This window comes from Crocodylus siamensis, chromosome 1 (genome assembly GCF_052110815.1).
Source record: "Crocodylus siamensis isolate JL-2025a chromosome 1, ASM5211081v1, whole genome shotgun sequence".
NCBI lineage: Eukaryota > Metazoa > Chordata > Crocodylia > Crocodylidae > Crocodylus > Crocodylus siamensis.
The window spans coordinates 407,658,888-407,673,566 of NC_143395.1; the positions used below are offsets into that span (position 1 = coordinate 407,658,888).

General features: G+C 47.2%; 1 protein-coding gene across 15 annotated transcripts in view; it reads left to right on the forward strand.

Moving 5' to 3' along the window:
- The window catches only part of DLG2 (discs large MAGUK scaffold protein 2), a 1,617,582-nt gene that overhangs the window by 745,375 nt on the left and 857,528 nt on the right, over positions 1-14,679 (forward strand). For 13 of the 15 annotated variants that reach the window (XM_090030651.1, XM_090030653.1, XM_090030654.1 and 10 more), the window contains one exon: positions 4,791-4,952. The exons of the other annotated variants lie outside the window; for them this stretch is intronic. In XM_090030651.1, coding sequence (XP_089886777.1) covers positions 4,791-4,952 — 162 coding nt within the window. The remainder of the gene's footprint in view (positions 1-4,790; positions 4,953-14,679) is intronic. 15 annotated transcript variants of the gene reach the window in all.

Here is a 14,679-nt window from a genome sequence, read left to right on the forward strand (position 1 = left end):
TAAAAAAAATGAAATCTCAGTACAGCAAGAGGCAAAGATCTCTTCAGGTAATTTCTCTTATTGCACAAATTATGTAGTTGGAATAAAGTTAGACAAGGTTTTGACTGTAAGATGTTCTTCCTCGGGTCTGATCACAAGAAGCCAGGCACAACGAAGTGAAAAGTAGCAGCGGGCGGGGTGAGAGTACCGTCCAGGGGTAGCAGGCACACAGGGCTCTTTTACATGTGCAGGGAGCACATCCTGCCCCACTGCACTGGAAATCCAGTGCAGCGGAGAAGCCTCGATTAATCAAGTGTGCTGGAGCGTGGAAGTTAACACACTTTGGCAAACTCTAGCATCGTGTGGACCAGCGTCCCCATGCTGAAAAATGGCAGTGGGGCTCTTTGAACTAATGCTTTTTTGATGAACTTTAGTTCAAAGTGCCCTGCCGCAATTTTTCAGCATGGGGATGCTGATACATATGATGCTTGGGCACTTTTAATTAGCATGGCTCGCTAATTAAAGCACCCCCCCCCATGCCTCCTAGAGAACATGTAAAAATGCCCACAATTAGCAGACGAAAAGAAGCTGATTGCTGGGAGATGGACCCCTATCTAAAAGGAAGAGTGTCATTCTCACCTTTCCTGTGTGGAAAGAATTCAGGAGTTAGGTAAAATCTATTGTGGCATTAAAAAGGATGCCAATGTTTAGCTTTTGGTTCTTAATACAGAAAAAACCTGTTTGTTTGTTTTCTCAAAAACTGTATTTTTTTAAGTCACAAAGATATTTAGACATACAATTCCCTACCATCTCTCTTAACTAACAGCATGTCAGAGCAATAGATTCAAAGTGGCTGGTTCTGAGAATTACAGGATATCTAAAGAGAGGCAGTAGCTTTCTTATTCTAATGTACTGTCAAGCAGATGTCTTCCTGGTTTCTCCTTTATGCTGAAGAGCTGGCCTGCATCCACATGTAGGGTTCTGACCATCGCTGTGTGCGGGGCCCAGATCCTGCCTTCTGCTCAGCTGCCTTCCTCTACCAAAAGCAGGTCCCTGTTGGGTAAAGGGAAACAGGAATGCAATATTGCTATAATAATCTCACACTGTAACAGGAGTGATCCTTTATGAAAAGGGCAAGCTCACATTAAAAATTCACAGCAGCATGCTCCACTCCTCCATTATAGGTAATTACAGAGGATTTTAAATATCTGATGGTAGTTGGCAGCATACAATACGCTGTCAGCAGCAGGCACTGATTTGTAATTTAATTATCATAAAACATCCACCTGTTCTTTTGTCAAATGAGGAGCAGCATTTCCGTGCATTTGTGTTTTTCCTTCCAGAAATGTGAATTAACCCTTGGAGAAAAGGCTGCTTGCCAGGGAGCTAGAGGTTTTCAAGTGTATTTTCCGGCCACTTCAGGCTACGCTGCTAGAGATGCATGAGGGTTTCCAGCTGTGAGGAGTGAGTCAGAACAGTCACCTGGTGTTACCTGGCATCTTGACCTGCTCTCTCTCTTTCCCAGAAATGCTCAGTTATCCCTGGCTTGCACCCATGACATGATGTTTTGACTGGGAACTAGCAGGAGAAGGTAATTCATATCAGAAGCCTTTAATCTCTCTAAATTGAGAGAGAGTAGGGTAGAAGGGAACCCACACAGACTAGGAACGAATAGCAATTTCCAGATGCATGGGGTAGGAGTGAATTGGCTAAATGAAGCATGCTCTTTGACGAACAAACTTTATGAACAAGACTTGTGGGGAGGGCAAAAAGCAGAAGGGGAAGGTGGGGATATGTTCTGTAAATGTTCCCACTAATTCACGGAGGAGGAATACACATGCCATCTGCATTCTAGTACTTCAGTGCGTAACGGAGTAAAATAGTCACTTCTGAAAATGAAACAAATGAAACTTGACAGAGTTACTTTGGTAAAACCAAGGAGTTGACACACAATAATCAGCCCTCTGCCACTATAAATTACTTGAACCTAGCATAGAATTACCTGGAAAAAATGTCTTGTGTGTATGTTGTGTGTTGTATCCTATGGTAGTTCATGCTACAGGGCAAACTTCTTCTCTGCCAGCTAAAATGCTAAAATAGCAGCTGTTATGGGCAGCTGCCCTGGAATAACTGCTCATCTGTCCACTCTCAGTGCAATTTGCATCAGTGTACAAATTACCAGTGTAAATGTGTTGGGTGTAGTTGTTACCATGATTACATTATAGTGTAGAGAGAGATTCATGGAGTCATGGATTCATAGAAGTCAGGGGCTGGAAGGGATCTCACAGATCATCAGGTCCAGCCCCTTGCTCAAGGCAGGAAAGACAGCTGAGGTCAGATGACCCCAGCAAGGTGTGCACCCAGTCATCTTTTGAAGATCCTCAGGGCAGGTGACTGTACCACCTCTGGGGGAGGGTCTGTTGCAGACTCTGGACATGCGAACCAATATCTGAGATAAATTTAGCTAGCTTGTGTACCAGCAACTATCTGCCAGGGGGGCAATTTGGTATTTAACATAAGCTAATCTGCCCAAGGGAATGATTCTTGTTTATACTGTGGCTACTACGGCTGTGCGAAGCTTCGGTCCCTGATTCGATTTGGTGGAGATTTGGCCACCGACTTGGGCTGAATCTCAGAATCGAAACTGAAGCAGAGGATGCTTTAATCTCTCTAAATTGATCTGGAACCATTCAAATTGATGCAGAGAGATTCGGACAGATTCAACGATTCGGACGTAGGTACAGCTTTAAATGTTTTTTCTATAATTCGCTAGGTAGCAGGGGCTGTAAATGCTGTGGTGCTGGGACACGTGCAGTGTCCCATAGAAGCACGGGGTACTCCCCAGTGTGCTCGGCAGCAGACCCAGAAGTGGACTGGAAGCACTTCCAGGTTTGCTGCCAAGCACGCTGGAGAGCCCCCCGCACTCCTTTGGGACTCTCCATCTGCCCCACACCGCAGTGATAATGAGCCATGCCTGCTACCTCAATGTATGTAGAAAAAACGTTTCAAGCTGTGCCTGTGTCCGAATCGCTGATTAACGGCCGAATCAAATCAGGGACAGTGATCCGAATCAACAGATCAAATCGCTGTCCCCAATTTGAATCTGAATCCAAATTGTATAGGGCCCATTTCGCACAGCGCTAATGGCTACCTTATACTGCTTAACTTATACAGACCAATTCAGGCTCAACATTAGGAAAAACGTACTCACAGTCAGGATGTCCAGACTGTGGAATAATAAGCTCCCTCCAGAGGTGTTGCAATCACCTACCCTGGAAATCTTCAAGAGGAGACTAGACAGTCACCTTGCTGGGGTCTCCTGATCCCGTTATCTTTCCTGCTTGGTGCAGGGGGGCTGGACCCAATGATCTTCCGAGATCCCTTCCAGCCTTACAATCTATGAATGAATCTATGCTCTTGCAATGCTAAAGAGTTTCCACATAGGCCTAGTTTCAAGCCACTTTCACTGCCAAGAAAGTGTAAATTAATTAGCACAGTGTAAATGAGAAGTCAATTTTAAGTTGTTTTTTGGAACTGCTATTCTGTTTCTGTTCTCTGGATATTAGTGTGGTCAGCATTCCCAAGGGAGACAAAATTACTCCTATTATATAGTCAGGTCTTAGAGTTTTGTCTAAGTCAATTGGTTATTGTGGGTTGTGTCTATGCCTGGACTACTTCTTTGCAAGGGTATGCATTAAAATTAGAGAATAATTGATTCCTTGGGGCTTAAGTAATCTGTGCGCCAAGACTTTACTGTGACATTAGTTGGAATACTCTCTGAGATGGCTTCTTGCCAACATATTGCTTTGGCTGATGCCAGTAGCTCTGTATGTTCATTACTTATATTATCTCAAAAGTGCATATGGAAGGAGGTACAGATATACCCCATAGAGGGAAAAGAGACTGAGATGTACTAGTTGTGCTTCTTGAAAATAATTGGCATGGGCTGAGTCCTTTCCATATGTAACAGCAAGGGTTTGTGAACTGGGAATAATGATCTAAAGGAAATGTGTGGATTGAAGTGTGCACCTGAATTTGCCTTTCATTAGACTGTAGGCGTGGCGCAGCACATCTTCTTTGTAAAGTTATTTTGAATAGACATAATGAGCTTACTACTGTCTATCATGTTAAAATGAAAGTGAAATGATGATGTTTCCCAATGGAGAATGAATAAAATGTTTTTTTTAACAAGATCCTCCCCAAATCCTGGAACTCCTGCGAAACTATAACTTGCTGAATTCTCTGATTAGCTTTCTAATTGTATAAGGAGTCCCTCATCCACTCCTGAGTTGAGGATAAGCACATGTAGTAAAGTGTCAAGACTACAACTATGTGACTCCAGCTACTGAGCTCATAGGAACCTGGTAGAGGTCTCGCTAGTTCTAAACAAAATGTATGCATTGGATGTAGTCCAAGCCTCATGGGGTTTTTCCTTCGTTAGTCAGGCACCAATAAAACAAAGCTCAGTCTGAGTTTTCTCCTAAGTTAATTATTTCTAGGTTTTTTCCAGTACTATCCTGTAACTAATAGGAACCACTAGGTTTGACCCTATTGTGAGAGTCTTATGGCTGTTCCTTTTTTCAACCCCCACATTACTATCTATTTATATTGCTCCCGTCTTCTGATTTTGATTGAAAGAATAGCCATATTTAAGAGTAAGGATGATCATCTGGCTAAAGGATAAAAAAATACAGGGTTAACAGAATTTTGGAGGGCTAGTAGTGTTATCTAATATCTCTTTGTTACAATAGTAGTACACATGCATTTATTTTTATGGTCTTTTATTACTGCTGTTGTATTTTTTCCCTTAGAAATATCGCTATCAAGATGAGGATGCTGCACATGATCATACTTTACCTCGTTTAACCCATGAAGTGAGAGGCCCTGAACTTGTTCATGTGTCAGAAAAGAACTTATCTCAGATAGAAAATGTCCATGGATATGTCTTGCAGTCTCACATTTCTCCTTTGAAGGTGAGTCAGATGAAGATAATTTATGGTTTTGATCCCAAAGCTGGTGATATCCCATGCCTCTTAGAAAAGTAATTTCTGAGACTGACTGTGACTGAGACAGATTTTAAAGGTTTAGTTGTTATTATAGGCTATTGTTTAACTAGCTCGGTTTTATATTAGTTGAGAGCATGAGGGAAAACTCGGTCTTGGTGAGTAATCTTCTGGAGGAAAGGCACGTTTGAAATGCAAGCTCTGACACTGCATGGTGCTGTCTGGGATAGTAAAATTGTTCTCTCATGGATTACCTTTGGTCCCAAGGTAGAAGAAATATTGAGTAATAAAAGAAGTTCATACAGGAAACTAAGATCTTCCATGTGACAGTAATTTCTTTGTCTCAGGGTAAAGTTACATGTTACACTTGTGCCATACTAAGAGGACTTAAAATATGAGTGTCTGCATGGTAAAGCTTGTTAGTTCATGCTAAGTGCCCCCTAAGCATATCAAAGTTATGCTACTTTGGCTAGAGACAGACATTCAAAAAGCCTAAGTTTGAATTGATTCAATCTTTTCAGGTTAGTTTATCTGCAGAGATTGTACCAATTTGCAAGTGGACAGGCATCCACTTTTCATTCCGGAAATACAGGCACATGCCTGCAGTGGCTCAAGCCAGAAGTCAGGGGGGCACTAGAGCAGCCCTCTTTTGCCTTCCAAAGGGAAGCTGAGCTGAGGTGGAGGGGATGGGGGCTGTCAGGCCTAAGTATAACCGAGGAGGGGTTTAAAGCCCTCCTCGGCCTGCAGGGTTGAGAGGGTGTGGGAAGAAGAAACATGGCCAGACCCCTGTGGTGGGGGAGAAAGAGGAGTGGGGAGAGCCCTGATTGCCAGAGTGGCTCTCTATCAGCTGGGAGCAATCAGGCACACAGGTCTTCTGCCCGGCCCCAGAGGGGGGCTCTTCCCCCTCCTCCTCCCCACGGTGCTGTAGGGGCTCTGAGTGGTACTAGAGGGGAACTCTTTCCCCTTCTCCCTTTCCCCTCCTGCCCACCACGACGGGGTGGGGAGGGGGGCTCTTGGGTAGTGCTGCCTGGCTCCAGAGTCCCTGTCTTACCCCTTGTCCTTCTCTCTCTCCCCTGCTAGTGTGAGGCGGGAGGGGGGCTCTGTGAGGTGCTGTGCTGGAGGGAGACTCTTCCCCCTCTTTCCCTCCTGCCCACGACCGCAGGCCATGGAGTGGGGGCTCTATGCGGAAACTGAGACTTGTCAGTGAGAGCTGCCTGGCCTAGTGCACACAGGTGGTGGCTGGCCAGGCAGCGGACTATGCAGGCTGGCTCAGACCACGGGGACTTGTATGTCTACAGCCAGGCCCTGCAGCGGGCAGGTGCCAGGCTCCGGGCACGCCAGTGTCTCCAAGCTGGCCCAGGTATCCCACTACCCAGCCAGCTGTCACCCATGCACGCCAGGCCAGGGTGCTCTCACTGACAGGGTTCAGCTTCCCTGTCACTCAGTTACAGCACTGAGGAAAGCCTTGCCCCCACAGCCGAGGCCAGCCCCATCATGTGGTTGCCTTGGCCGGGGCTGACTGGAGCCAGCTCAAGCCATGGGAGTGGGGCCTTCCACAGTGGCTGCTGCTCAGTGACAGCCTCTCCCCACACCCAGGCTGGGATGGGATGGACATCTGGGCTGGGAGGGGAAGAGGGGGAATTGTCCCCCTCCAGCACCGAACAGAGCCCCCCTCCCTGCCCCATGGTGGTGGTGTGGGGAAAAAGGGGAGCTTCTCTTCCCCAACTGCAGTTCCCAGGTGGAAGGGGGGAAATTAACCCCCTCCCTGCCCCCTTAGCCTTAGTAGGGCCATGCTGGGATGGCTGTGGTCCCTGCCAGTGGGACAGGGAAGGGAGCGGGGAATAACCCCCATCCTGGACACCCTAACAGAGGCTGCTGCCCCTCCCCATCCCCTCACTGCAGCAGGGGCAGGGGACATGGCCCCATTAAGGTGAAGGGGGAAGGGAGAGGGTTAATTCCTCCCTCCATCTCTTCTGCTCCTGGGGACAGCAGCTGGGGTCTGCCTGGCCAGCGTCTGCCTCCACCACTCACCCACAGACAGGCAGACCCCGGGAGAGGAAGGAGGGAAGAATTAACCCCCTCCTTGCCCACTCTGCTTTAATGGGGCCATGCTGGAGCATATCTGGCCATGCCCCCACCCCTGCTTGGCCTAGAGAGCAGAGAGATGGGGCCAGTCCTGCTCTCTAGAGCAGAGAGCACAGCACAGCCCAGCCCAGGGCAGCAGAGCTCATGAACCAGAATCCTACAGCATTCAAGCATGCTCTGCTGCCCTGGCTGAATCTGGGGGGGGCACCTGCAGAAGCCACCCACAGCGGTGGCTCTGTCAGGGGGGCACCAGCCCTGCTGATAGCATCAGTGTCGGCCATTGGGGGGGGCACCAGCCCCATTGTGGGGGCCACGTGAACCCCCATGCACCCCCTACCAGTCGCCTATGCTCTGGTTTAATGTAAACCAGGAAGGGGTCTGGGACAGAAGTTGCATAAACTGGTTTGACCCAAATCAATTAAATCTGATACTACATTCAGTCAGATTTATCTTAAACCAGTTTTGGCCATTTTGAAACTGGTTTATGTACACTGAACTTACATTCTGTTACAGGTTTAAACCAGTTTCTGATCACTTAAACCAGTTTATATGTCACTTCTATCCCTAGCCTTTAGGTGAGGGTTAGCTATAGGCCATGCTAGATAGCTCACGTAGGGTAACTTCTTCAGCCTGCTCCATAGAGATAAAATGAGCAATTTGCAGTCCTTCAGTATCCCAGGAACCACTGTTCCCAACCCTTTCCCTCAATACGCCACCTAGAGCAGGGATAGGACCTAGGTATTCTGGCTCCTAGCCATATCCTCTGTTTGTTAGTCCCCCAGTGGTAAATCAGAGCTGTGCAGGCGAGAAACAGCATTAACCTTTAATGGGTTCACATCATGTTCTAACTTTTAACACCACTTAACATTTGACAAATTTAGTAAGGTCTAAGTATAATGTGTAACTTCATCCTTAGTTTGAATCTTTTATTGGCCTAGCACTTGTTCCTGTCCATGCCTCTCTCATCACTTTTGTGACACAAACAGTAAGTTGCAAGCATTCCAAATGTGTAAGAACATGTGTACTGTGTGTGTGCATGTGTGCACATGTGTGCAAACACTCTCTTGTTCTTTTTTACATGCATGCACACGCATGCACTCATGCATGCACACATGCGTCCATTCACATTGATGCTTTGCCTGGTGTTCTGTTATTTTCACATATGATTATGCTAGAGCTGCTCACTTAAGGTGGGCTTACCTTGTTCCCTTTGGTATTCCAAAAGAAACCCATCTGATTATACTTACTTTTTCAACAGAGGTAGAAAGAGGTGGAAAGTTGTCTGCATTTTAAAAACCACTTTCAACCTATTATCTTTGCTTAAAAAATTCTCTAGTATTTGCTTGGGGAATTAAGTTAGTTGCTTTCCTAGTGGCTATTGTTTTCTGCTAGGATTGGTAGTGGTCAGAACCATAAATAAAAATTGGAAGTTCATTAGGCTGAGATGATGGGAGTCTGGAAGATTCATTACAGGTAATGACCTAGCATTTTATGTGCAATAAATGAGTTTGGTCCTCCACAGTACTCTACGGGTATGGATTGGGAGGGGGCCACTTTGCCCAGCCTTGTTGTTAGAGTGTTTACAGAATGGTGTTGGGTCCAAGGCTCTTTTTCTTCTTTAGGGTGAATATGTTCAGGTGAGGGTTTGGCTTTTAGTGAGGGTTTGGCTTTTTGAGCCAATTGTTTAGCCTCTGGGCTGGGGAAGGTGCTGTTATTGTGTATTGTGTATGAATTAAACAAGTTGTGAGGCAGTCCTTCTGATGGGCATTGCTCTCTCTTGCAGAAGCCACCAAAACCTAGCAAAGTAGCAATGTCTCCCTGTTCAGCCTTTGTGCATTTTGTTGGTAAGTGCAGATGCTTACAACTGATTGTGTGCATAGAAAGCAGTACAGAAGTGTGCTGGAGATAGGAGACACCTTGGAACTGCAGGGTTCTGGCTTATGGAGGTATTAGGGTTGTGTTTTCCTCTAAGAAAGATAAAGAAAAAGGTTTCAGCTCAGGGATGGAGATTTGTCTGCAGCGCTGCTTGACCCAAGCTGATGAAGGGGTTTTGGTGATAGGAAGGTTTGGTGAAATCACAGATTCATAGAAATGTAGAGCTGGAAGGGACCCTCAGAGCTCACCTAGTCCAGTTCCCTGCCAGAGGCAGGAAGTGGGGTGGTAGAAGAGAGGCTTTCCAAGCCTTATGTTTGAGGTTTCCATCAGAGTAGTGAAAAACTGCTCCTCTACTCTCTTGGGGTATGTACATGCAATCTCAATGCCCAATTCTGAAGGTCTGCAGAGGGCTTAAATAGCCCCAAAAATGACGTGCACAATCTAAGTCAGTTAACTCAAAGAGGTGCACCATTTAGACAGAGGTTGGGCTAGCTCAATCTAAGAAAGGGGTTAACCTGATCTTGCTGGCAGATGTTCACAGTGCACCCAGCTGTTGCAAAAAGCGGTTCGTTTCTTTGGAGGCCCGCAAAAATCACAGACACACAAACATCAGCCGGCCCAAAAGGATGTATTTGTTTGCAAACAAGGTCAGAGTGGGGCATTGATGCCCAAATCAGCTTCTGACAAACTAATTGTGTTTGCAAGCGGAATTTATCTTCTCTCTCCTGAGCACGTGTGCAGACACCGGAACTCTTACAGCTACTTCCGTTTCATACAAGCATACATGTAGTTACATCATTACATACATCGCATGTATAGTATAATTAGCTACTTAAGTATGCAGGGCGGAGAGGTAAATATGCATCAGCTTATTAAGCATGCTCAGAAACTACAACAGTTTGCCAAAAGTTCATACCCCAAGGCCACAGTCAATTGAATTCCAGCTTCTGCAATCAGCGTGAGAAAGGCTAAGGCAGGTGAGGGGGAGAAAGGAGCCTTGGGCAGTATTTCTTTCTTATCAGGTGCAAGATGCAAGCTGTGCATTTCTAACAATATTCCATTTCTAACAGTATTCCCCCCTCAAGATGCTTTCTGCTCCCCATTCTTAACTAGTACTCTTAACATCCGCCTTACTACTCACTAGCCACTTTGGGGCTAAAGGAAAAGCTCTCCAAAGCCACCAGCCTCCAGCCTCTTGGAGTCCCCCACAGGCCCAGCAGTTGGTGAGATTGAAGGTACCTGCAATTCTTTCCATCATGTCAACATACAAATTTGCTTCTGGGGGAGCAATTGGGGGAAACGGGGATATAGGATGGTGGCTAGGGTTGCTCAATCCTGCCTCTTTTACTACCTGGATAACAACAAGGCATATTAAGACTCCCGCCATATCCTCCCTCTCTTGAGATCAAATACAGCCTAAACTTTTTCTTTGTTACTTCCTTATCTAATTTTCTGAACTTTGATTAAGCCGTCTCAGGCGCACTTGGAGATCACCAGTAGGTTCACAGCTCTACCTGCTGGCTTCTTGTTCCGAGGATGGCTCAGCTTCCGGAGTGAGTTTGTCCTGGGAGCTGATGTCCTCTGACGCTTGTGGATGTCGTTTCACACGGGTATGGTGTATCCAACGGTCATGGCCAGCAATCTTTACAGCGGTGTGGGTTGTTAGAAGTACCTGGAAAGGGCCACTCCACCTCTCAGTCAAAGGTTCCTTTTTCCACCGCTGCACCAAGACCCAGTCTCCCGGGCGGAAGTCATGTACCGGGACGTCTAAAGGCAGACGTTGAAAGGAGGCTGCATATCTGTGAAGAGAAGAAAGACAGACTGCAAAGCAATAACGTACATGTGAAGCTCGCTATTACCTAATTCAAAAGTTACATTTTCTCGCATCCCAGGGGGTAAGACTCGAGGAGGCTTGCCAAACATAATTTCATATGGGGTTAATTTAAGGCCCCGTCGGGGAGTGTTTCGAATGCAAGTAAGAGCTAGCGGCAATGCTTGAGGCCACTTAAGGTGTGCTTCAATACAGATCTTGGTGAGTAGAGTTTTTAAGATCCTATTCATGCGTTCCACTTGTCCTGAACTCTGTGGTCTCCATGGTGTGTGTAGTTTCCAAGTGATCTTGAGGGCTTGTGCGACCTCTTGAACTACTTTTCCCATAAAGTGTTGTCCTTGATCTGACTCGATGGATTCGGGCAGAGAATACCGGGGAATGATTTCCTGCAACAGATACTTCACTACTGTAGCTGAAGTCCTGGTGGGCCATGCCTCGACCCAACCGGAGAGCTGGTCTACCATGACAAGTAAAAACTTATGATGTCCGGACCATGGGAGCTCGGCAAAATCAATCTGCCATGCTTGTCCAGGGTACGCTGCCCAGGGTCTACCTCCCATTGGCACAGGGGGTTTCGTTCGAGGGTTTACTTTCTGACATGTGATGCACCTGGTAGCAATGCGCTGAGCTTCTACATATAGCCCTGGGGCTACTGCTTGGCGGATCATTAGATCACCCATAGCCAAGCCTCCCATGCGGGTACTTGCATGGAGCTGATGCAGCACTTCCTGAAGCAATGGCCTAGGTATCATGACTTTCCCTCCTGGGACTATCCACCACCCATGGGAGTTCTTTTCTGTGCAAGCCTCCTGTGCAAATTTATCTTCTTCAGGGGAATACTGCGGGACTAGATCCCGGACGTATGGCCATACGGCATGGGACAAGGCCTGCCTGGATACTTCCTCCACTTCTCCACCAATAAATGTGGCTTCCTTTGCTGCCACATCAGCCCTTGCATTTCCAAGCTTATGCTTTTCCTCAGCAGCCTTCCCATGGGCCCGCACATGAATTACTGCTACCTCTTTAGGCTGGTGGAGTGCATCTATCAGCTTGATAATCTGAGGGCCGTTAGCAATTCTATTCCCAGAAGCTGTAATGAAACCCCTTTCTTTCCACAATAGTCCGTGCACATGAACCGTAGAAAAAGCATAGCGAGAATCAGTATATACATTAACCTGCCGGCCTGTCCCCAACTGTAATGCTCGGGTGAGCGCAGTGAGTTCCGCGGCCTATGCCGACCATGAGCTCGGCAATGATTCCCTCCATACTACCTTATCCAAGGTTACCACTGCACATCCTGTTCGTCTTTTTCCATCGATGACAGAGCTGGAACCGTCTACGAAGTATTCAGCATCTGGGTTTTCAATTGCGTCCTCAGCAAGATCAGGTCGCACCTGTGTGGTTTGATTCAGGACCTCAAGGCAGTCATGCGTTGGTCTCCCTGGTTCCGGCAGCAAGGTTGCAGGGTTCAAGGCTGTAGTGTGTTTGAAAGTAAGTCCTGAATTAGAGAGCAAAAATATCTCATACCGTGATTGTCTGGAAGAGTTGAGAAACTTTCCTCCCTCAGTCTCTAGAATCTGGGGAACTCCATGTGGGGTGTGTACTTCCGTGTCCGCACCCATGACTATCTTCTGGGCTTCTTCGACAACCACTGCTGTGGCTGCCACAGCCCGAAGACAGGCTGGCCACCCGAGCGTAACCGGATCTAGAACCTTTGAGTAATATCCCACGGGTCTCCAAGTTGGGCCTGATGGCTGCGTCAGCACCCCGATGCAACCCCTCGATTCTCATGAACATACAGTCGATATGGCTTTTTATTATTTGGGATGGCCAGGGCAGGGGGCTGGGTTAATGCTGCTTTAAGCAGATCAAAGGCATGCTGCATTTCTTTAGTCCATTTTCATTCAGTGAGACTCTCCTTAGTCAGGGAGTCATACAGTGGTCTAGCCTTTCCACCATAATCTGGTATCCATAGTCGACAGAACCCAGTTAGCCCTAGGAATGCCCGCAGCTCCTTGGGTGACTTAGGTGAGTCTAGACCTTGGATTGCCTGTATGCGATCTGCACTCAGGGCTCTGACTCCTTTTGAGAGCTTATATCCCAAAAATGTAACTTGAGGCTGACATATTTGGGCTTTCTCTCTAGAGACCTTATATCCTTTTTCCCCTAGGGTGTTTAGCAGTGATCTGGTGGCTTCCTCGCAGAGTTGCAAATTTGGGCTTGCAACTAGCAGGTCATCCACATACTGGAGGAGAGTCACTGCGGGGTGTGATCCCTTCCACTCATTCAAGTCCTTCTGAAGGGCAGGTCTGAAAATATGGGGGGCTGCTATGAATCCTTGTGGGAGAACTGTCCACATAAGCTGGGCTTTATGGAAAGTATCTGGGTCCTCCCATTCAAAAGCAAACAATTTTTGACTCTCTCAGTGAAGGGGAATGGAGAAGAAAGCATCTTTCAAATCTAGCACTGAAAATATTTCAGCTTCCCCCGGTACTTGTGTCAAAATCGTGTGTGGGTTCAGGACTACAGGGTGGTCTGAAAGGACCTTCTTATTTACTGCTCACAGGTCTTGGACCAGTCTGTATGAGACCCCATCTGCCTTCAGCACTCCAAGAATGGGGGTATTATATGGTGAGGACCCTTCCACTAGCCATCCGTACTTCTTGTATTTCTCTATTAACGGCTTGAGTCCAACTCTGGCCGCTTGGCTGAGTGGATACTGCTTTACCCGAACGGGCCCCTCCCCATCCTTGAGTATGATCCTTACCGGGGAGACCGACTTAGCTCGCGCAGGGGTTCCATCAGCCCATACCAAAGGGTCTACTCCAGTCATGTGACCTTCAGAACTTACTACAGGGCATCGGTCCTCCAGGAGAGCCGTCTGATAGTTTGAGCTCTGCTTGACAGGTAACTGGACCACCATCTGGTCGTCTCTGAAAAATATCTCAGCTTGCAGTTTTGTGAGTAGGTCCCGCCCAAGTAGTGCAACCGGGCAACTTGGAGAATATACAAAGGAGTGCTCAAGCAAATGGTCCCCCACTTTGGTGAGGAGTGGCTTACAAATGGGGAGTCGGGATTGCGTTCCCTCAGTCCCTTCCACAAAAACATGCTGCTCACTAGCTCTTGCACAGGGGTTTTTTTCGGGAATCATTGAAAATGTAGCCCCAGTATCCACCAAGGCTTCAAAGTTTTTGCCACCAACCCTAATGGTTACCATGGGATCTTCTCGGGCTCCAACCCGAAGGGTAGTGGTCTTAGATCCCCGTCCCCTTCATTCTGTGTCCTCACCCTTTTCCTCTGCCCGCATGAGGTGACCTCTTGGTTCACCCTCTCTCTTCTCCTTCAACTTTGGGCATTCCCTCTTCCAGTGTCCTTTCTCCCTGCAGTAAGCACAAATGTCTGGTCCCACTCTTTCTCCTTTCCCTTTCTGTATCCCAGCCTTTCCAGGGTTACCTCTAGTTATAGCAGCTGCCAGCGATGCCATCTGTCGCTGAGTCTTTTTATCTTCCTTGCGCTCCTGTGCCTGCTCACGATTCCCATATACCTTATATGCAATTTCCACCAGCTCTGAAATCAGTTTCCCAGGACCTCCTTCAGTTTTCTGTAGCTTCCTACGAATATCAGCAGCGGATTGACCCATAAACATAAGATTTACCATGCGTTGATTATCTGGGGCTTCTGGATCTAGGTCCAAAAACCTGCGGAATGCCTCGTACAGCCTCCCGAGGAAAGCTGAGGGATCCTCTTCTTTTCCCTGTCTCACTTCATACAATTTGGACAGATTAGTAACCCGAGGCACTGCCTTCCCCATTGCTTCCACTATAATCCCCAGATACCGTGCACTCAGCTCTCTTCCTTCTGCAGTATGGTTATCCCATCTCAGTTCCTCAACAGGGCAGGTATCAT